Source organism: Lepidochelys kempii, chromosome 6 (genome assembly GCF_965140265.1).
Source record: "Lepidochelys kempii isolate rLepKem1 chromosome 6, rLepKem1.hap2, whole genome shotgun sequence".
NCBI lineage: Eukaryota > Metazoa > Chordata > Testudines > Cheloniidae > Lepidochelys > Lepidochelys kempii.
In genome coordinates, this window is record NC_133261.1 from 41804918 (window position 1) to 41829567 (window position 24650).

The window sequence follows — 24650 nt, forward strand, 5'->3', positions numbered from 1 at the left end:
CAGAATGTTTCCTCAGACTGCCTTCCCACACAGTACTCATCTTCCAGGCAGGAGAAGGCGTGTTTAAAACAGCTGTGGAGCTGAATTCAGACCCTTTTGAAGCAAAGGGGATGAAGCACCTCCGTTCCACAAGTTCCCTCACTTAGCCCAACCAGCTCACCTCTCCTTCCCAGCATGCTGGAAAAAAAGATCATTTTAGGATTTGGGCCGTTTTGAAGGTTGTAAACCAAAAAAGTTTGAGGATCATTGGGGTAGAATATATAATGAGCTGGCTAGCAGAATTCTCAGAAACAAATCCCTGTCTGTGCTGGTCAGGAATCACAAGTGATTCATGTTTCATGATTATACTTAATAGTTTTGTCTGTAATGGGTGGATATTATTTATTTACTTCAGGGGTGAATAACTTAAGGGACGTACTGGTACACAGGGCGGCTGGGGTCCTGAGCAAGGTGGAAGGGTGGCTCTGGGCCCCTGGAAGGGGCAGGGCCTCTCGTGGAAGGGGTGGGGCGGGGGCCAGACTCCCCCAGCCAGCCCTTGAGGGCTGCCTGGCCCGTGCCACCTGGGGCTCTGATGGCGATTTAAACAGCCAGTGGCTGCCGCCGCTAGCACTACCCTGGAGCTCCAGCCCTTTAAATCGCTGCCGGAGCCCCGGGGCTCCCAGCCACCGCTGCTACCCCAGGGCTCCAGCATCGATTTAAAGAGCCTGGGGCTCTGGCTGCTGGCGTGATAGTGACAGCTGGAAGCCCTGGGCCCTTTAAATTGATGCCAGAGCCCCCTGCCACCGCTGCCACTCCAGGGGCAGTGACTGGAGCCCCGGGCCCTTTAAATTGCCACCGGATCCCCAGGATAGCAGCAGTGGCCAGGAGCCCAGGGGCTCCAGCAGCAATTTAAAGGGCCTAGGGCCCCAGATGCTGGCGCGGTAGCAGCGACCCAGAGCCCCAGGCCCTTTAAATCACCGCTGGAGCCCCACAGTAGAGGTGGCGAGCCCGGGGGCTCTGGCAGGCCCCAGGGAAGCTGCCCCTTTTGCGCCCCCCCTTCAGTGGCCCTGCCAGTACGGTCAGCTGTGTACCGGCTCTTACCGGTATGCCATAGCGGCTTACTTTCACCTCTGATTTACTTACCAAATAGTGTGATGGTGGTTTGTGTGTATATAAAAGGAGAAAAGTAAAACTCCTGTGAGATAAAGTACCGTTTGAAGGCAAGATAATACTAGATACATATTTACATTATGACATCCACACCCTGCAGTGAAGAGATACTTAGTGAATATGTCATTTATTTTTGTGGGGAGGAACGTTACTTATACCTGAAGTGCTGCTGTCCTGATTGTGACCTAAGAACCTCTTAATGTCAACTGGTAAAGGGGTGCAGAGGGGTTACAGGAATCTCAGGAGTCTGGTGTGTAAATTCTAGTTCACCAAAGAATGTCATGCAAGGTCTCACATAAAAGCCAGTGTCACACTGGCCATCGAGATCATTGCAAAATTTATGTACAGGTGTTGTGTAAGGAGTTATATCCAAAAATATGTTCTGAAAGTCTGTATCTGTGAAGCTGGCCAACAGCAATGGTGAAAAATAGGTTCTGATAATAGACTGAATGCACTATAAAATATGCTGGACAGATGGACTGAGTTAAATATATTGAACCAACACTCCCAACACCCCCTTCTCTACACACAAGTGCTAGTAGATGTCCTAAGGTAGCATGCCTACACCTGTTTCTCTTTGGGATGGGCATAGGCCACTTTTGCTTATATGGATCTGGAAACCCCTGACACAAAAACACAACTGCACATATAAACAACATTAGGCAGAGGAATGGGTGCTGAAAGGGGATGGGAGACAAAGGAAGTCAACGGGCTGAAAGGGGATGGGAGGCAAAGGAATCCAAACAGTGAAACATTAAACAAACAAACAAACAAACAAACAAAAAAAACCCCAAACCCCACAATACAGCAATTCCATCCCCCACATCCAGATATGCCCATAAAAATTTATTTTCATTGAAATTTAGTGTCTAAATTACTTCTTAAAATGGGACATAGGCTCTTAAGTGACCTAGGTTTGTTATGAAAAATTTACCCTATGTCTTCTTACATGTGTGTTCTCCACAACTCATTTAGACACCCAGAAGAATGGGTTTTGCATAGCATCCTTTCTATTGTCCCTCCTTAATGTTCATTCCCAGCCTCTCCAAAGAGAGTACAAGTCCACAGTCTGGTCCCAATGGCAATCCTGTTTTATTGAAATCCATTACAATCACAACTGGACAAAGAGAGACCAGATAATTTATGGGATTAGCAACAGGATACAGAGCTTCTCACTTCTATCTCATAGGTGGGTCAGTACTAGCTAGATATCGTTACCATCTAATGCAGGGGTAGGTAACCTGTGGCATGCAAGCTGATTTTCAGTGGCACTCACAGGTGCTCAGGTCCTGGCCGCCAGTCCGGGGAGCTCCGCTGTGAGCCTGGGGTCCCAGTCACCGGCCCGGGACTCTGCAGCCTCCTCCAGCTGTGGCGCACTGGCCCCAGCCTGGGGCAGTGAGGGGTGCAGACAGGGTCAAGAGGGGGTGCAGCTCAGTGCTCCCACCTTAAAAATTGTTCCAGCACCACTGTACTGGGATATTTTTAAGTCCTAATTTGCTGCTTACATCATGATCACGCCACGTGGAACAGCGCACTGCATTTGACATTGTGCATGTCATCTGTCATGATTTTTTTCCCCCCCACTGTAAGTTGAGGGGTACATTTGACAAAATGTCAGCTCCTAAGAAAGCAAAGTTAGATGCACATTCATTTCAGCCTTTTTGGACAGAGACATCTGGATTTATTCAAAAGAAGGACCGTGCTGTCTGTGCTTTCTGTTGTGAAAGTGTTGTTTGTTGCACATCAAATGTTCAATGACATTGGTCAAACGAAGCACAAGAAAACCTTTGATGAAGCAGACAAGACTGAATCGATCAAAAAGGTAGTAGCAGGATATGAGAAGCAAAGCAGTGTTTTTAAATGTTTAGGTGTAAGTAAAAATAAAGCCACAGAAGGAAGTTACAAGATTGCACAGTGCATTGCAAAAAATGGAAAGCTGTTTACGGATGGGGAATATATAAAGTTTTTTTCAGCAGTTCAGAGGTGTTGTTCAGTGATTTGCCAAATAGGATCATATCTTTATATAGAATAAAATAACAGCCTATCTCTGACAGAACAGTTGAAAGACGAGTAAGAGAAATGGCAGAAAACATTAACGAAAAGCAGACACCTGCATTAAAAGACATAGTAGTGTTGAGCGTTGCAGTTGATGACAGCATGGATATAAACAACGTTCCATGTTTGGCAGTTGTTGCAAGATATTGTGCTTCCAATGAAATCCAAGAGGAACTTTGTTACCTAAAACCCCTGCACAGCACAACAAAGGGCGAAGATACAGTGGAAAGTTTTGTAAGCCATTTTGAAGAACGAGGAGTTGACATCAGAAAAATATTTTGTGTAACAAGAGATGGTGTTCCTGCCATGGTCGGAAAACAGAACGGATTTGTAAAGTTACTTGAAGATCAAATTGGCCGCTCGACAGTCAAATTTCACTGTATCAACCATCAAGAAAACCTGTGTGCTAAAATTTCTAATTCAGAGCTTAATAACGTGATGAATATAGTGGTGCGAATTGTGAATTTCCTTGTTGCTCAATCTGCTTTGACTCACAGTTTCAAGCACTGCTAGAAGAGATGGACAGTGCTTATAATGACATTCCACTTCACAGCAACATTCGTGGTTAAGTCGTGGCAAGGTTTTGGTGTGCTTTGTAAACTGTTTTGATGCAATCAAGGCCTTTTTGTTGGAAAAAGGACAAAACTACCCTGAACTGGATGATGACAAATGTCTGTGTAAGCTCATGTTTCTAACTGACATCACCGCTCACCTAAACGAACTCAACCTCTGTCTCCAGGGTGCAGGGCAAACAGTTTTGCATCTTTATGAAGCCTGGAAGGCATTTGTTGTAAAACTAGTAGTTTTTTCTTGGGATATTCAAACTTCGACTTTCCGCTACTTCCAACACATAAAAGAGCTATCAACACATTGCACTGTCAGTGTCAATGAGATTGGAATGTACATGCAAGAACTGGAATCAGAATTTTCTGACAGATTTCAAGATTTTTAGCAATTTGGCCCAATGCTTTCTTTTGTAATTAAACCTGAAAAGTTAATCGAAAGCGACTTGGATTTGTCTGTATATCAGTGGATGGGTGTTGAAGATTTTGAAATGCAGCTCATTCAGTAAAAAAAGCTCAGAATTATGGGCATCAGAGTTTGGAGATCTGCGGAGTGCACTTGAAGCTACCAAGAGAGATCACGGGGCCTCTATTCTGACTTGCTGGATGTCCCTGCCAGTGAAATTTAATTTAAGAAAATTGTGTTTGCAATGCTTTCAGCAGTTGGATCCACATACCTGTGTGAACAGGTATTTTCACACATGAAATCTGTCCTCTGTCCTTCTCGGAACCAGTTAACAACTGATCACTCAGAAACCTGTGTGCAGCTTAAAGTATCCAAATAGGTGCCAGACATTGGGAAACTCAGCAAGGAAAAGCAAGGGCAAGGATCACACTAAACTAATAAGATCTGCATTTTAATTTAATTTTAAATGAAACTTCTTAAACATTTTGAAAACCTTATTTACTTTACATACAATAGTTTAGTTCTATATTATAGACTTATAGAAAGAGATCCTCTGAAAACATTAAAATGTATTACAAGCACACAAAACCTTAAATTAGAGTGAATAAATGAAGACTCGGCACGCCACTTCTGCAAGGTTGCCGACCCCTGATCTAATGGCATGTTTGGTGGCCTATGTGAGATGAGTTTGGAAGGTCTCAGTCCAGCTCGATTGGAGTCCCAATCACAAAACACATTTGACTCCAATTGGTATTCTTGATAGCTGTTCATCAGAAAGGACCGTGCTGAATTATCTACAGAGACAGAGTCACTTCTTATCCCAGAGCTGGTTCCTTCAGGTCCTGATTGAGGAACATCAATAGAGCACACTGTAGGGGAAAGTTGCCATGCTACTGCCCATGCTATACCCATCCTGTGACTAGACAGAAAACTTCTCTCCCTGGGACCATCATTCTAGCAACCATTTAACAATACGGTGTTCACTTTTGTACACATTTTAATTTCTTTTTTAAAATGCGAGACTCTCCTGTGGAAAATGAACCCAGAATAAAATAAAATCAACTCAGTTTTTAATCAGCTTTGAAATGAATCCACTTCCCCACCTGACCTCTCTCTCCACTATTTTAACTGCAGTAAGATTTCCTGTCTTCCCCCTCTGTGGTACAGTGAACATGTGTGTAGCAGTCTGTGTACTGTGTCACACCTTCCCTTCTTACACTGCCTGTTCCCCTCAGGGCAAGATAATTAGATCAACCCCAATAAAATAAAATATCTGATGAGCTGGGCAGTCCCAGTTATCCCAGCAGGTTGTTAATAAGTGGAATCCTGGGGGACAGCTGCAGTTTTGTTGGGAATGGAGTCTACCTGTGAAATAGCAATTTCTGACAGATGGAGTATTAGATAGATGTCACATTGGTGGGATGGAGGATTCATAAGAAAGAAAGAGTGTTTAAAGGTGTAGCCACAACAACAATGCAGAAAGAGCAGGCTGAACTCCAGTTAACTTTCTTGTGATCTGAGCAGTATTGCCAGCCCCTCAAATTCAAAAATCCCGAGTGTGGCCCTGAAGAGTAATGACATTAAAAAGAAACATGATTTTTAAGCCAAAGTCATAAATTTGGGGTCTTATGTGTCTTCTGGTTTTGGGGGTTTGTGTTTTTAAGCTTTTCTTCCCCATTAGGACAGGGAACATATTTGAAATGAAAGCTGAGAGTCTGATGTAATCAAGTGAGTCCAGGACCTGGATTTTTTTAAAAAATACCAAGATTCACAAGATATGGGAGTAGTGCATGTGGCATGTTCAAGGCATATATTTGTTTGGAAAGGAAACAGTCACCAATGATGGGTTTTTGGGTAGAGTATGGTAGCATGCTGTCCATTCAGATTTTATGAAGGAAGGTGTACAGGGAGACCTCAATGATCAGATTTTCAGAAGTGCTCAGTATCCGTTGAAAACAATGGGAGCTGAGCACTTGAAAAATCTAGCCACTAGAATATAGATGATCCATGTCACACAGTTTCAATCCAGATACGAATTTGCTCAATGGAGAAGAACAAAAGAATAGTACACATTTTTAATTTTATTTTTCTTTCTAAACTGACTTTCTGTTCCTAGGTAAGAGGGAGAGAACAGTTTCAAAGTTTCATTAACATTTAAATCACAAAGTAAATTTATTTTCTGCCACTGCAGTTTCCCTTTTTTGCTCTGCTCCGAATAGCCTCTTTCCTTTTGCAAGCCAAGGATCCAGATTCACAAACCCAGACTTTACCCTCAGACTAACATGGAATGCTTCAGTCTGTACAGAATTCACACTAACTAGGACTTTTGGAAACGCATTAATGGAAGTCATGTAAATTGTGCTAGGTCTGCCCTATGCTAAAACCAGCATCCACTATAGAAAAACAAGAATTAATACAGTTTGTGGAAGGAACATATCCATGATGCTTATAGTTCAGTAATTCCAGGGATATTAACATCTCATACAGCCATAAAAAGAATAAACTCGTGATTATGTGGATGTCATATTACGTATCTCTCTCTCTCACACACAAACACACACCCCTGGATATTTTAAAGTCAGTGTGTTATCATCCGCTGAGGCTCTCAGAGAACAAGGAATTGCCTCACTGCATCCCTGCAGACTCCCTAGCATTAGGGTCCCCCTATCACATACTAGGGCATGAGTGGTCGTACCTGGTGATAGGAGCAGAAGCCAGAGCCAAGGGATTACAGCTAGAGTCAGGAACCAGAGCCAGAAAGGAAACAGGACAGAAGCAGGGCTGGGAACAAGACAAGCACAAAAATAATCACAAGTACGAATGTAAATATTAAGCAACCAGAGATCAGTTGATGCTGTTGGACTTAAGATCAAGCTTGCTGACTTCCTGGGCCAATCAAGTGGAGTGGTCAATCAGACAGCCTTGCTGTGGCTCAGCTGTGCTCATAGGCTGCCCAGAGATAGGGCAGGTACAGCTGAAAATCCTTATTTCTGATACCTGCATTGCACCTCCAGTGGCTTTAACACCACTTTCCTCCCATGCAGGATGGCTTATCTAGAGAGCTGCAGGCACTGATCTCCGCTAGTGGGAGGGGAAAGTGGTAGCTGAAAGCAATGGTGGTGCAATGCTGATGTAAGCAGTGTCAGGATGAGCTCCACCCTGACATCTGGTGGTGACGTGTGGCAAGTTGTGGAAAAGAACTTCAGGGGCTGATCTCATTTGCATAGGCACACCCGCCCCATCTAGAATGAGACCATAGCTGCCCAAATGGTCACTTTGGCTGCTGTGGGATCCCCAGTGTCTCTGTTATTGGGGCAGGAAGAATAAATTGTTATTACCCTGCTTATGGGAACTGTGCTTGGAACTGTATGTGGCCTTTTGTTATGATGGAGGGATTCACCATCAACTAAGTAGCACTCGCTAGGCAAGGGTCATGGGTTCCAAAACTCTGTGAATAGAGAGAGGCTGGGGACAAGTATTAATACTTGATAGCATGGGCTCCTTGGTGAGGGCCTTACATGCTAATTGCACTTTCTCCTCTCTTCACTGTAGAATATCAGAGCTAATTTTGATTTCATTAGAAGTCTAGTTATAGACTGCTAAGCTCACTTTGGGCTAACAGTGCACCAGCACTGGGGCTCCCCTACTACAAGCTGAATTCACCTAAGAGCTGAAATCACTGAGTGTTGTGTTAAGTAGTAGGGGAGCCTGAAGATATATTGTGGAGCAGTTTGTGGGACGGCTGGAGTGCCTTGTGGACAGGCTGGTGAAGCAGTTCGACGCGGAGCAGTTCGTGGATGGCAGGAGCTGCTTGTGGGCTGTGGAGCAGAGCGGAGCTGAGCGCAGGAGTTTGTGGGGCGGCTGGCGGAGCGGAGCGCAGCTGAGCGCAGGAGTTCGTGGGGCGGCTGGCGGAGCGGAGCACAGCTATGGAGCTGTGGGGCGGTCAGCTTCAGATCATGTAAGGTGCCTCTTACCCCCATCCCATCTCCACCCAGGTTGGGAGGTAAAGCTCCGCAGATAAACTTTTGAACTCTGGGGCTGCCCTGACCAGGGACAGAGACTTTTGGGTCACTGGACTTTTGGGACTTTGGGTGATTTGGGGTTGCTGGATTCAAGAACCAAAGGGAAAAGGGCATGCCCCAATTTGCTTGGGGTGGGGTTTTTTTGCTCATGGGTTGTGTTATGAATCCTGTTGGTGGTGTTTCTCCAACATAATGCCACATTGTTTCTCTCTGTTATTAAAAGGCTTTTGCTACACTCAGACTAAGTGCTTGCGAGAGGGGAAGTATTGCCTCTTGGAGGCGCCCAGCGGGGGTGGTATATATTTGTCCCAGGTCAGTGGGTCGAGCCGGTTTGCATTGTGTTATTGGAATGGATCCCCTAGATATTGAACCCGGCCCTTGTTGCTGCCAACTCTGACGGGCAGAACTCTGACACTGATACTAGTGCTAGGGGCTCTGAGGAGCTCTGATGAAGCAGCTCCTTGTTCTCAGTCAACCAGTTCCCCTGTCTCTCTAGCTCTCACTCATCCTGGGTTGGAGGATTTGGTGCTGGGAGCTTTTGCCCCAAGGGGGCCAAGCTGGGCAAGGTATGTTCCTCAGGGAAAAGTAGAGGGAGCCTACACATGGTCCTCCTGGTGCCTTTGAATAAGAGAGAAGTAAGTCCCTAAAAGTAGTAAAGGGGGCCTGTGATGGAATATACAAAATCACACTGGGTCCAAGTAGCCCTGCACCTCCAGGCCTGCTGGTATGCTCTGACTGGAGGGAGCAGTTTAAAAGGGAGCTCAGAAACTCAGGCAAAGGGGATGGACAAGCAGCATAGGGTGACCAGACAGCAAATGTGAAAAATCGGGACGGGGGTAGGGGGAATAATAGGAGCCTATATAAGAAAAAGACCCAAAAATCGGGACTGTCTCTATAAAATTGGGACATCTGGTCACCTTAAAGCAGCAGGAGAGAGGAATCCTTCTCCAGGAAGCTAGACAGATGGTTGAAATTGAGAGGAGACTCAAAGAGTACATAAGATCCCATAGGCAGTGCTTTTTCTAGTTATCATCCTCTTTGAAAACTTGTAGGTCTGGCAGGGCCTTGCTCCTTTGGACTTCATTGGTTGTAGGGTAATTGATTGATTGGACTATAGAGGCTATGCCCCAAACTGAAGGGATCTATTGGTAGGAAGTAGCCCACAGAAGGGAACTCAAACTTATTATAGGGAGTCAGTGTTGCTTCCCATTGGAACTGGGGTTGCCACCTTTCTAATTGCTGGTAACTGGACCCCTGAGGCCCTTCCCCCTGTTCTGTCTCTTCCCTCCGCCCCATCCTCACTCCTCTCCCTTCCTCCCCCGCCATCACTTGCTGGATTATCTCCCCCTTGATCCCCAGGCTCCCTGTGTTCCATAGCTGTGGCTGGGACGGGAGCTACTGGAGCCTGATAAGGAGCCTGCCTGCAGGTAGGAGGTGGCCCTGGCTGAGCAGGGGCTGGCATGGGGTAATGACCTGGTGCCTCTCCCTACCCCATGGTAACCAGACTTTTGGTGTACTGTCAATACATCTGACCGGACACTCCCAGGTCCCCTTTTTGACTGGACTTTCCAATTGAAAATTAGCACCTGGCAATCCTAAATGGCACCCAGACACAGAAGCCCAAAACTGGACTGTCTTGATAAAACATGGATAGATGACAACTCCAGCTGGAAGCCAGTGGAACAGGAGGGGCTGGGTTCCCTTACCACAGCCCCTTAAGGGCTAAGGCCCAGATGCAGGTGGAAAGCTGAAGATTCCCAGCTTTAGGTCAGGAACAGCTATGGCTATTGTCTTGCCAGGGAGGCAAGGGGTTGGAAGTAAGGTGTACTAAACACTAGGCTGCTTGGCCCTCTGAGCCCACTGTCACAAGGCCCAGATCTGCCTAAGCCTTCCTGTAATTTGAGCACCGGTTTTAGGCCCTTTCAGCAGCCTGTTTTGGGATATTGTGAGATCAAGCTTGCTATGAAGCTGCAGATCTACAGAACCTCAGTTAATACCTACTCTATTGTATAACAGTGAGTTAAGTACAGTATTATATCCATTTTGTAGACTAGGATATTGAAACAGATTAAGTGATATGCCTTGGATGACATTGGGAATATGTGGCAGAAGTCTCCAGAGACCCTGTCCTATGCCTGTCTTTCCTCCTTTTATGTTTGTTTATCTTCACTTTAAGGCCTTGTTTTCACAGGGAATTTGTTAAAACATTCCACCATTTTCCTAGCAATGTTAGAAATGTTAAGGGAGATCAGATACTTAGACAACAGGGTTATTAAGATGCCAGTGTCCACCAGAACCTTGCCTACACTAGAGCTCCCACCACAGGAGATGCAACTGTAGAAGATTTTAACAAAAGTGTCAGTGTTGATGAGACCTATTTTGTCCCATTTTAGCATCTTTGTATGGATCTCTTTCACAATCTAAAAGCTTATTAACATGATAAAGGGTGGCTTATGGCCTTGTCCACACAAACTTACATCAATTTAGCTAAAGATGTTTTTAAATCAATTGTGTTTAAACTGGTGAAAAACCCTGTATAGACACTTATTTTGATTAAAAAGTAGGTGATGTCAATTTTAGCAAAATTGATTCCTTACTGACAAATTTAAATGGAATAAACTGTCTATCCAAGATTTTGTACTAGGTTTGTGTGTGTGTGTGTGTGTGTGTGCGTGCACATATATATATATAAAAATAACTGGTTTTAAAACTGATTTACATGAAATCAGTGCAACTTTCTTGTGTAGACAGGCCCCAAGATCAAAGCTGACCATCTTCAGAAATAGATGTAAGAAGTGAGATACACATTAAATTCACAGTCAAAGGAAATTTTGTTGGGCATTTAGCTAGCTAGTCAGGTGTCTCTCCATTCTATAGGATAAATTCAGATGTGGTAAAGAAGGTTGTCATAAATATAAAGGGAAGGGTTAACACCTTTAAATCCCCCCTGGCCAGAGGAAAAATCCTTTCACCTGTAAAGGGTTAAGAAGCTAGGATAACCTCGCTGGCACCTGACCAAAATGACCAATGAGGAGACAAGTTACTTTCAAAGCTCGCGGGGGGGGACGACAAAGGTTCTCTCTGGCTGTGTGATGCTTTTGCTGGGAAAAGAAAGTAATCTAGCTAGATATGCGTTAGATTCTGTTTTCTTTAAATGGCTGAGAAAATAACCTGTGCTGAATGGAATGGATATTCCTGTTTTTGTGTCTTTTTGTAACTTAAGGTTTTGACTAGAGGGATTCTCTATGTTTTGAATCTGATTACCCTGTAAGGTATTTACCATCCTGATTTTACAGAGGTGATTCTTTTACTTTTTCTTCTATTAAAATTCTTCTTTTAAGAACCTGATGGCTTTTTTCATTGTTTTTAAGATCCAAGGGTTTGGGTCTGTGTTCACATATGCAAATTGGTGAGGATTTTTATCAAGCCTTCCCCAGGAAAGGGGGTGTAGGGTTTGGGGAGGATTTTGGGGGGAAAGATGTTTCTAAGCGGGCTCTTTCCCTGTTAGACGTTTGGTGGTGGCAGCAATAAAGTCCAAGGACAAAAGGTAAAATAGTTTGTACCTTGTGGAAGTTTTAACCTAAGCTGGTAAAAAATAAGCTTAGGGTGTTTTCATGCAGGTCCTCACATCTGTACCCTAGAGTTCAGAGTGGGGAAGGAACCTTGACAAAGGTACAACCCCATTAATAAAAATTAACTCCGTATCCAATCCCATTTAACATGACCCTATATTTTTAGTATGTCATTGGGCCTGATGTATTGCTTCTGTTAATGGGAAATGTGAATAGACCCAACTTTGAACCATCTGTACTGTAATGTACATCTAGATCCCACAGTTACGGTGCCTTATTAATCTGTATAACAAGCAGCAAGTAACTGTAAAAAAATATGAGAGGGTATTGTGCACAAATAATAGCTACCTTTCACATTTATATTAGTTGGCTACCTACCACATAAAATATACCACAAACCTTAACTAGTGGTAAGCAGATCACAATATCATTATACAGCCACTTGGTAGCCTCATCTTAACTTTTTCCCATATAGATATATGAAAACAATAGATCTCAATAAAATCAATCCTAATACAAGTACAACAAATGCTTAAGGTACTCAGAACAGAGATATGGAAGGAATCCTTCTATAGCTCCATTTACAGTGCTGCAGAATTATCAGTGGCTTTTGTACATTTCAGTTTCCTGATATTCAGTGAGTCATTCAGTTACAGCAACTCTGATGATTTAACAAATCATGTGATAGTGGAGCTGGAGAAGAGGTGTAAAGAAAGCAACAGGAAGTGGTCCTTTAGACTGTTATGAAAGCTAACTAAAGTAGTAATTTTCCTCAAACCTTGTGGGATAAATGTTAGAGTAAATACTGTATGATCACAGATATGTAACTGGAGAGAGAGACTGAGACTTCAAAACAAGATCCCTAAAATGAGAAATTAAATGAAAATATTTATTTTAGAAACTGTCGATTAATACAAATAATTATGTGGAAATTCCTATTTCCTAAAAATATCCCCAATTCATTGTTCATTTTATCCATTAAACTTGTGTATCTATATTTTTATACCTCACTCATCACAGTGGTATCTGAGAACTATATTATCTTACTGAAGACCTGAATCAGAATTCCATATTTTATTTGTCTGAAAAGTAAAACTATCTTTCTGCAAGGGTTGGGCACTATCTGTTAGTGTGCACTAATTTTTCATTTCTGCCCCCTGAATTAACATTTATTTAGCCACAAGGGAAAGTAGTAGACTGGTTCCAGACTAGTCCCTACATTAAAACACAGGTTAATAAAATTTATTTATTTGTCATCAGGAGCATTCCAGCACAGAAATAAATGTAATTCACAATTAATAGGATTCCCTCTAGTTGGTATTATGTTGTATTAGTAACTGGAAATAATGCACTGTTAGCCAATACTTCTACGACTATTATATATAAACTTCTTGATAGGAATATTTAAAAAAAATTAAATTGAAATAGTCTAAGATCATGTAATATGTGCACCAACAAGTTAGCTGGGTATAGACCCCGGTGGTCTGACTAACTAGTAATTCAGACAGAACAGGCAAATTACTTTTTTCTTGACAATGCTACTGTTGTAATGTGCAAAAGAATCCTATTATGACTCTATGGCCACAGGCTTTACAAAAAGAACAACCACCATAGCAACAAAATATATGCTCTATCTGAAATACTAGGGTTTGTGTAATTTTCCAGTTCAGTCTTTCTCAGTCTAATAAGTATAAAATGACAGAACATTGGCAGTGCCAGTTTTTAAAAGGCATATAGTTCTTTGAAAGCTGGATTTGTTGGAATATTATAATATTCTGAATTTAATGAAGTGCCACAAATCCTGAACGTACGGTTAGAGAATGACACCCTGTAGTGGGTTTTGAAAATATCTGCATCTGAATGGTACTCTTGAACTCTGTAATTGACTTCCTGAATCATAGAGTGTTTCTTTTGTCCTTTATGCAGAATTATAATTTAAGGTTCCAAATGCAATAAACTTCTGTCAGTGTGCAATAAGCTCATTCATCTTAAAAATAGTAATCTGAAGAAAGTTCAATTTAACTTTTTTTTTCATTCAACTCATGTCAAACGGCTTTTCAAAATACAGCATTTAATAAGAGCTTTAATTAATGAGTGTACCATTTCAGAACCTGCCATAAGAAAGATGTGAACAAACTGGAGAGAGCACAGAGGAGAGCAACAAAACTATAAGAGGTCTATAACAGATGAGTAAAGGTTGAAAGAATTGGGTATGTTTAGTTTAGAGATGAGAAGGCGGGGGGAAAGATAATACTCTTCAAATATATTAAGGTCTGTTACAGAGAGGATGGTGATCAATTGTTCTTCATGACCATTGAAGGTAGGGCAAAAATTAATTGGCTTAGTTTGCAGCAAGGGAGATTTAGGTTAGATATCAAGGAAAAACTAATCATCAGGGTAGTTAAGTACTGGAACAGGTTACCTTGGGAGGTTGTGGAGATTTCTAAGTCTTTGGAAGTTTCTAAGAACAGGTTAGACAAACAACTGTCAGGGATGGTCTAGATATATTTAATCTTGCCTCAGCATGGGGGATGGGGTGGACTAGGTGACCTCTTGAGGTCCCTTCCAGCCCTACATTTCTATGATTCTATAATGCGCTCATATAATTCACTATATTATTTTCATTGTATTTTAATTTTGTTTAAATTTTGCCAATTCCTATTATATTACTTTCATATCATGAGGGCTTTTTTAAAAAAAACCTAGTACTAGATGTTTCATCCCAGAAGACATGACCTAGTGTTGTAAACCTCAGGCTTGAGGCTCCCTGTGTTTATAGTCTCAAATCCCAGTAGGTGATTTAATTTAGCAGTTCAGCCGTTGTGAAAAATCAAGTAAATGGAGGTATTCCAGGGCTGAATTTAGCCTGTAATTTATGAATTCACGCTTTCCTATGCAGACCAATTGCTTTTAAATTTTATATTTGGAAGAAGAAGAAGTAGTAGTAATATTTAACATATTGATTGCTTCATGGAAAAGTAAATCAGTATCCCCAGTTTCACCAAAAAAGGTCCCTCAGCTCCCTCTAATGTCAATATAAATTGGGGTACTCAGAATCTAGCAAGACTGCATCTCTGCTCTCTACCAGTTGATCACGTTATATTCAGACATAATTTACTTAAGATGTAAATACCTTCCTGTTTTGTATGATTATTCGAAAGGCTAACATGATTTTAGACTATTATATAAACTTCTTGATAGGAATATTTTTTAAAAAATTAAATTGAAATAGCCAAAATAATTGTTTAGAACAATGTGCAATATACATTGAAATTATAACATTATCAGAATCCCCTGAATAGTGTGATGAAAGTCAGTTTCTAGATTTTTCTCATAAAAACGTTATCTTGTTTGCATGAGATATCTCTTGAATGTCATTTGAAAACAAAATGTTCTTATGGTTTCTAGTATCTAAGAGCCCTAGCCAGCAAAAAAAAAAAAATCCATGGACCTCAGACATGCAACCCTGGAAAGATCCTAGGTGTGTAGGAGGGTGACCATACACTAATCATTTGGATTTGTCACAGCATACTCCGTGGAGCCACAGAATCATAGAAACAGGAGACGTAAAAGACCATATAGGTCATTTTGTTTCTAGTCCATCCCCATGCATGTACAGCAATGTTCCCCAGAGCAGAGGTTCTCAAACTGTGGTCCATGGACCACCAGTGGTGCACAAGTTCCATTCAGGTGGTCTGCAGATAGTTCCCTCTAAGGTGCGTGCTTGGGCAGCTGCACACGAGAGAATGAAGGGCCACCCACCTAATTAGTGGAGCTGCACAGGCATGGCTCCACTAATTAGGTGCCTGGACATGTAAGGTGAGGTGGTGGCCTTGAGGGGAATAGGGGGTAGGTGAGAGGGGGAAGTGGGGTGAGGAGAGGGTGGGGGGAATTTGGGACGTGCAGGGCTGCGGCCACCAGAGAAAGGTGACTGCGGCTGCCAGGGAGAGATGGCCCTCCTTCCCAGTCTCAGCTCTGTGGCAGGGGAGAGACCCCTCTCCTTCTCAGCCCCAGCTCGGGTGCTGCTGCGGCAGGGAAGAAAGGGCACATCCATTGCATTAGAAATGTAAGACTACTGATATTAAAATATGAGTTGTGTGCTTTTATTTGTAAAAAAAAAAAAAAAAAAAGAAAAACTTTAAGGTTTTTTTTAATATAGCACTTTTATCCAAAGTGCTTTACAATAGTTAGCTAATGGTACAAACAACATTTGGAAAGATCATTAAGTGGTCCGGCAAGACCCTCAGCAATTTTCAAGTGGTCCGCGAAAAAAAAGTGTTTGAGAACCACTTCTCTAGAGCATATTTTCTATCACTTTTTTTCCAGTTTAAATAGTCTTCTTTGGGAGATTTTCACAATCTGGTAGATCTGTGGGAAATTTTAACCTGATATTCAGCCTACATTTTCTCTTTATTAATGTCAGTTTGACTGGAACTGAAAATTGAGGCTTGTGTTTTCTTCTCCTGTACTTGGGGTGTCCTTTGAATAGGTTTATCTTTTTGAAAATAAGAGACTGATTCTGTTTCTTATAACTTTTTCTCCCTCTATGCTTTGGAGTTAGTGCTTCTGTCTCCTTGTACTTTGATTACATTCCTTTTTCATGTAAATGTCCCGTAGTATCTTTGAACAATTTATTCCCCCGTTTAAACTGCTTACTTTTCTTTTTTACACTAGAGGGAGCATTTTACTGTGCTTTCTTTTTGCTGCTCTTGTATTTTCTATGTTCACAGAGATGTATTTGCTTATTGTTCTTTTTACATATTCATATAATCATAGAATGCATTTTATCTAGTTTGTACACCGTACTTGGAAAATTTAGTGTTTTGAACAAATTACCATTCACAAATTATTTGAGTGTGTGTGAATGTAACGCTTGTGTCCCATGGATTGTCAGTCCTTATACATGAAGTCTTTTATTTATCCACAGAATGGGTACAGCCAAAGCAGGAGCAACACAAGCTTCCCACACTGCACTGCAGATGTGTCTCAAGTCTAATTTTAAAGGGACTACTTTGAGAGGCAATAGGTTAATTCATTCTCCACACCTATTCAATCCTTGTTCTCTTTGTAAAGACGGCAAATAAAAGTACCAATTGCTGTGGTGTATATTGTGATATAGTCCTCACAAATCTTATATCGGTTTAACTAAAATCAGTTTTTAAATCAAGTTAGTTAAACTGATGGAAACTTCTGTGTTGACACGGTTAAATCAGTTTACAATGGACTTGTACTGATTTAGCTTAATTCAAAATGTTTTGATGTAAGTCAGTTGTAAATGGATTTAAGTGTGTCCATACAGGTTTTGTATCAGTTTAACTAAATTTATTTTAAAATAACTTTTAGGTTGACAGTGCCTTAAAGTCTGAATAAAAACACTTCCTCTCAGTCTCCAGTCTATTATTTCTTGTGGTGTCATAGTCTCACTAGTTCTCCAATTTCCATATAGTGTGCCAGAAAAAATGGGCTAGAAAGAACCTGATATTTCTAATGCTGAAGTAGAAAAATCCACATTAAAAATAAACAAATAGACTTTCACGCTTTCTTTATATGCCAGTAACAAACAAAAAAGGAGACATCTTATTTTCCTCTTTGCAGATCACATTTAATGTGGTATTAACTTCATAGCCCTTGTGGGCTCATTTAAATTATTAAACAATTATTAAGCAAGCAACAAACCTTGAACATGAGAAAAATAACCTTTTTATACTCCTTTATACTGTTTCATTTTGCAGATTTCTTGGCAGCAGTTTGCAAAGAGAACAGTCATTCCAATGAATTGATGGTAGGGTTTACCAGCTATATTGAACCATAATGTAAGTATGTATTTCTGAGACATACTTAATATATTGAGTATAGACTGTGGTTCTGTAAATGGTCAGAGGTAATTTTGCTTCTTGTTTTTTTGACATTTTTCCCTGTGCGTTTTTTAATCTGCCATCTCCTGTAGTATCTTACATCCACCAGAAAGATGGGCAAATAGACTCTTCATGCTGCTGTTGTGTATCTGTTTGGTAATATCAAAGTGTGACCAGATCAGCACTCCACCCAATCAAACTTCATAGATCCTTTTTCATTGGTTATCTTCTTCTAGCTTTTGATCCAAGATTATTTAGGAGGAAATCTCAGCCAAGTTTGCCAACAGGCTTTGCACATTTGTTGACTTTGCAGGTCTACAGTATGTTAGATGCAAAAATAATGTAATTTAAAAAACGTTCTGCTCCCTAACCAGAGTAGCCGTGGTATCTTCTGATCTCAAACTGAATTTCAAGCTTGGTTAGTACTTAGCAGGGAAACCCAGCAGCAGAAAGTGGTGAGTAGATTCAGCAGGTGGCACACTTTTCTTTGAGTCAGCATGAATCAAGGCTCATGTTGGTGTTAAACTGTACAGTTTTGATACCGATTTCAGATTACAGATAGGTGATCCATGTATGGAGGCCTTGAAGGATAGTACTCTTTGGTTAATGACATGGACTCAAGAAATCAGATTTTCTACTAACTTTTTAGAAGGCCATCAATAGCAAATACAGAGAAAAGCTTATCAGTTCTGTTTGCAAACAGCATCTTAGTTTTTCCTTTGGAAGTATGACTTAACATCTAAAGCAGGGGTGGCCGACCTGTGGCTCTGGAGCCACATGCGGCTCTTCAGAAGTTAATATGTGGCTCCTTGCATAGGTGCTGACTCTGGGGCTGGAGCTACAGGAGCCAACTTTCCAGTGTGCCGGGGGGTGCTCACTGCTCAACCCCTGGCTCTGCCCCTACTTCACCCCTTCCCACCCCCTCCCCTGAGCCTGAAGTGCCCTCACTCCTCTCCCCAGAGCCTCCTGCAGGCCATGAAACAGCTGATGGGGAGGTGCGGGGAGGGAGGGGGAGGCGCTGATTGGCACGGCTGCGGGTGGGTGGGAGGTGCTGGGAGCAGGGGGGTGGAGGAGCAGGGGGGTGCTGCTGATGTATTACTGTGGCTCTTTGGCAAGGTACATTTGTAAATTCTGGCTCCTTCTCAGGCTCAGGTTGGCCACCCCTGATCTAAAGTTATTTTTAGGAGGAAGGATAGGATGAGACTGTCAAAATCTGAACTCTGTTAAATTCATGCAATGCAAACTAACTGCAAATTAAGTCAATGGTGTTACTTTGGACATAGTCATGTAATTTAGTTTAGGATGTGACAGTTCATAATGTAAATTTGAAGGAATTTCTTTTATAACATTACCTTAAAAGTTTATAGTCCTTTCAAGAGTAAATGTCTGCCATTTCTTTAATTACACTAATTTTAAAACTTTATTAAATCTCTGGATACACTGTGCTAATATGTTACAGGAACTCAGTTTGAGTATCAGGAGAAAAGTATATCCCAGTGGTTCAATTCTGAATTCATGAATAGATGAACCAATGTCAGTTCAACAGTTAGAGTCCTTTCTGCCATCCATATATTGCAGTGATATAAATGTTAAATAAATAAATAAAAATCATTCTCAGCTGTGCAATGGACTCTGACATGTTTTCCCTGGATGATGCAGAGCCCTGTCTTTTTATTTCAAGTAATTAAATCAATGATGGGTTCACATCTAATTTCATACCAAGTCTTCCTTAAAGTGATGTAACTGCAGTCAATTGCTTTGCAAAAAATTTGAACAATTTCATTATGAGAACAGACATGCTCTGGAGGTGGAGACTATAAGAAGGAGATGGCTGGCTCACTTTCTAAAACCATATATCAATCATGTTTCCTTTAGTCTCCCCCGTTGTATAATCCAGGGAGAAGATTTGTGGGTGTTTTTTTGGCAACGAACAATTAAATACAATTTTGTCTAAATATTTTGTGATTTCTCATATATCACTAACACTGTCAGATTAAAAATCATGGTTCCTAGCAATTGCCAAAGCTCCTGCAAGTTTAATGGACTAGTCCCCTTAGAGACTGCTCTGTGCAAGGACTGGGTTGGCATGGCACTTTGGCCCCATGGAATAGAGCTATGCCAGCTTTATACCACCTTGGGAGTCCTCTGTGTGCTGCCTTAACACTGTAAAGCAGCTGAAAATGGGAGGGAGGGGAGGCAGAGATGTGGCTTTTATGGATGAGCACAGCTTCTAAAAAGAAACCAACTAATAATAAACAGTGTTTGGGGAGAGTTTGAGCTGTTGTTCCCTTGATCATCCTTGTTCAGCCTCAATCAGCCTTGCGATCACCCTCCCCTGTGTGATTTACAAGGGGATAGGGCTGACCTATGAGGAAAGGCCTTAAAAGCCAGAGGCTAAAAGAGCTAGCAAACAGGGGACTGCAAACAGCGGAGTTTGAGAGAGGTCGAAGGAGATCCCCCTGCTGAATGAACAAGGTATGAGTACTAACCTTGGGGTGAGTGATTTTGTTTGTGTGTTTTTTTATTTCTTTCAGGTTGTTTCAGTTACAGGGTCAATTGGGATTGTGTGTTTGGGGACAGTTTGAGCCATTGTTCCCTTGCTCATCCTCAATCAGCCTTGTGATCACTCTTCTCACCCTCCCCCCACATGATTAATGAGGAGGTAGGGCTGACTTAGGAGGGAAGGCCTTAAAAGCCAGGGGCTAAGCAATCAAGGGGAGCAAACAGGGGAGTTTGAGAGAAGGAGTTTGTAAGAGGGAGTCATAATATTATCATTATGATTTTGACAAATAGGGAAGAACTGGTTGAGAATTTGAAAGTGGAAGGCAACTTGGGTGAAAGCGATCATGAAATGGCAGAGTTCAGAATTCTAAGGAATGGTAGGAGGGAGAACAGCACAATAAAGACAATGGATTTCAAGAAGTGAGACTTTAGCAAACTCAGGGAATTGGTAGGTAATATCCCATGGGAAGGAAGTCTAAGGGGAAAAACAACTGAAGACAGTTGGTAGTTTTTCAAAGAGACATTATTAAAGGCACAAGAGCAAACTATCCCACTACGTAGGAAAGATAGGAAGTATAGCAAGAGACCACCCTGGCTTAACCAGGAGATCTTCAATGATCTAAAAGTCAAAAAAAGAGTCCTACAAAAGTGAAAACTTGGTCAAATGACAAAGGATGAATATAAGCAAATAACAGAAGTATGTAGGGACAAATTAGAAAAACCAAGGCACAAAACGAGATCAAACTAGCTAGGGACATAAAAGGAAACAAGAAAACCTTCTACAAATATACTAGAAGCAAGAGGAAGACCAAGGACAGAGTAGGCCTGTTACTCAATGAGGGGGGAAAGACAATAACAGAAAATGTGGAAATGGCAGAGTTGCTTAATGATTTCTTTGTTTTGGTTTTCACCATGAAGGCTGGTGCGATTGGACGTCTAACATAGTGAATGCCAGTGCAAATGAGGTAGGATCAGAAGAGGCTAAAATAGGAAAAGAACAAGTTAAAAATTACTTAGACAAGTTATATGTCTTCAAATCACTAGGGCCTGATGAAATGCATCCTAGAATACTCCAGGAGCTGACTGAGGAGATATCTGAGCGATTAGCAATGATCTTTGAGAAGTCATGGAAGATGGGAGAGATTACAGAAGACTGGAAAAGGGCAAATATAGTGCCCATCTATAAAAAGGGAAATAAGGACAACCCGGGGAATTACAGACCAGTCACCTTAACTTCTGTACCCAGAAAGATAATGGAGCAAATAATTAAGCAATCAATTTGCAAACACCTAGAAGCTAATAAGGTGATAAATAACAGTCAGCATGGATTTGTCAAGAACAAATTGTGTTAAACTAACCTGATAGCTTTCTTTGACAGGGTAACAAGCCTTGTGGATGGCCCAGACCTTCAGGCAGGGCCCCGCAAGCAGTACAATATAAGCGCAGGCCCTGGATCAGGGCAGGGCCCGCAAACAAACACTCAGAAGCTCAGGCCCTCTGGCAGGGACTGAGCAAATAGTTTAACAGCAAACCCCAGGCTCCTGGCTTTGAGCGACCAGGGAGGGGGGAGACTGCCACCCGCAAGGTGGGTGGCAGGGGGGACGCAGGCCCACCCCCTCCACTGCCTCCCAGCCCGGGGCCCAAGCAGCGGCAGAAGACCTGCTGCTGTGTCAATGGGGATCCTGGCTGCAACACACTGACATTGGCTCTGGCAGTGCTGCAGCCAGACTAGGGTCAGCTGCCCCCGGGCTACTTCCAGACTCCCCCTCGTAGGGTACCTGGGTCAGGGTGGTGTCCTCGGAGGGTTCCAGCACCATGGGCTCCTCTGGGTAGGTGGCGACAGGTAGGCTTGGCAGCTCCTCCGTGCACCGGTCAGCACTGGGCATTGGCTAGTTCGGCCAGTCCTCGGGTCGGCCACGGATTGCCGGGGTCTCCCAAGCCGGAGCCAGGCCACAGGTGTCTGGCCTCTCTGGCAGCTGCGGCCCAAGTGAGCTCGGGGGTTGGGCTTTTATACTACCGTCCTGCGCCTTGACCTCTGGGGGGTGGGTGCAGGATCCACTGGTTCTGCCCACTTTGGTGTCCGGGGAGGTTCTTCCCTCTGCAGGTTGGTGGGGCACCACACCGCCTCACTACAGATATATATTAGCAAGAGTACTGTAAGCAAGACATGAGATGGGGGACAACTGCAGCAGCTGCAGCTGGCATCCACTCCATGAACTCTGGTTTGGCCCATTTGGAGCCAGATGGAGACCTGAGATCTAATTTCAGCTCTTCCATTGACTAATATTAGTTCTGTGCACTTCAAAGCTCTTCTTATTGAGCAAAGCATTGTACTAGTACCTTAGGACTCAGGCAAGTAATTTCTTCCAATTTTATAAATAAGGTGACTGAGAGGTTTTAACAGGTAACATCTCGCAGAGGTAAGATTAGAACCCAGGTCTATAAGTCTCATCTATGTAGCCAAACGTTCAGATTTTTAACTATTTAGGCTTTGCTCTTCTCAATGTTGCAATGCCTAACTGATTTAGGAGCCTAGGTCTATTTTTTCAAAATTGATGTAGTCATGTACCTAAGTCTTTGAAATATAATCAGACTTGGGCTCCTAGGTCAGTTAAGAATTGCAATGATAAGCCTAACTCCCTTTCAGAATGAATGTAATGTATCTATAGGTTTAGCAATGCTGTTTATAAGTAGGACCGTACCAAATTTGTGCCAACTTTCTGACCGAACAAAATTGAACACCCTTGTCCCGCCCCTTCTCTGAGGCCCCGCCCCACTCACTCGATCCTCCCTCCCTCCTTCGCTTGCTTTACCCCACTCTCAATCACTGGCTCATTTTCACTGGGCTGGGGAGAGTGCCTTTTTGACCTGGTGTTCCGGTTGAAAACTGTACACTTGGCAACCCTAATTTGCAGCCATGAAAAATGCATCACAGACCGTGAAATCTGGTCTTTTGTGTACTTTTACCTACACAGAAGTAAGGGTGCCAATGTCATGCAATGCCTCCTTTCTGGGCTGCTGCTGGTGGCGGCGCTGCCTTCAGAGCTGGGTGACTGGCTAGCGGCTGCCACTTTCCACTCTGCCTTCAGAGCTGAGGGCACTGCCGCTACCAGCAACAGCGCAGAAGGGTGGCATAGTATGAACACATGCACAAAATTTGCTGTTTATGTTGCGACCAACCCATGAAAAATGTGTGATTTGTGCGCGATTTAAGTAGACCCCTATTTGTCAGCCACTAGTTTCATGCCCCTACAGAGTCAGGAAGAGAACCCAGGATTACTGATTTACAATATTCCTCTGTTGTCCAGGAAATAGTTCTGTAAGTGTGTGTGTGTGTTCCATCCCTCTCTAGTGGCTGGTCCACATGGAATATAATAGTCTACTAAAGGTAGTTCTTTCCCTCAAGTGGTAGAGATCAGTGATGTGGATCTAAAGTTCCTGGCTCACAATCCTGCTAATTACCTATGCAGGATCAATACAGTTCCATATGATGGAATTTGTTTTTTAAATTTGCTTCCTAAAAATATAAATTACATTTAAAAATCTTAAGTTAAAAGAATGTCAAGGCTGCAAAATCAAGCACTCAAATGTTAATAAATGCTGGAATTAAGGTTGCATGTACAACCTTAATTTGGCTCCCCTGAGTATGCATTATGATATACTTTTTAAATACATGATCATATGTTTTGTACTACAGGACCTCTGCCTCACTGACAGACATTGAATAATAAAGAGAAGAGAGAGGATTTTCTCTGGTGTTTAATGCACCAGACTGGGACCCAGGAGATCTAGGTTCTATACCTGGCTCTCTTATCAGCTTCCTATATAATGGAAGACACAACTATCACAATTCATATGCCAAAAGGGTGGCAGGGGGCGGCGGAACTTCACTGACATCTTCTGAGTGTTTGACTTTGCTCTTTGTTTTTGTTTAGTGTTGTACACTAATAGAAACTGAAAAAATATAGCTATGGATATAATGATCATGCAGTGTCGGCATCTGAATATTCGTAGATCAAATAGACTACCAAATTAACATTTACCAAATTGTGCCAATATAGGTTTGGAAAACCCTTCTTTTGGATGCATTTTCTTCTATTAAAAAATTGTATTTGGCTGAACCAGAAAAAAGAACAAACACACAAAATCAGTTTAACACTAAATGAAAAGCAAAAAGTAACTCTAAGATACCTGTTTAGGATTAATTTAGAGAATTCTTTCAATCCATAAGAGTGTGTATAATATATATACTACACATCACTTTATTAAAGATATATTCTATTAATTGTGAAAACAAGAGTAGAAAATTAATTTCCCTCCCACAATCTTAATGAAGGAATAAAGAAACTAATTTCCCATTGCTGTTAGGGGTTTATCCACTCCTTCGCATATTAAGAAATTAATGTAACAGATCCAGTCAGCTGAACAGAGTCTCTGATTTCCCCTGCCCCCTATCCCTAACACCAGGTCCTTCTTTCACATAAAATTATGAAAAATAAATTTGAAAGAGTCTACAAAAGGTATCT

General features: G+C 42.1%; 1 protein-coding gene across 1 annotated transcript in view; it reads left to right on the forward strand.

Annotated features, from left to right (window-relative positions):
• The window catches only part of LOC140912745 (uncharacterized), a 101248-nt gene that overhangs the window by 40153 nt on the left and 36445 nt on the right, over positions 1-24650 (forward strand). The window contains exon 5 of the mRNA XM_073347739.1: positions 17500-17580. Coding sequence (XP_073203840.1) covers positions 17500-17579 — 80 coding nt within the window. The 3' untranslated portion in view covers position 17580. The remainder of the gene's footprint in view (positions 1-17499; positions 17581-24650) is intronic.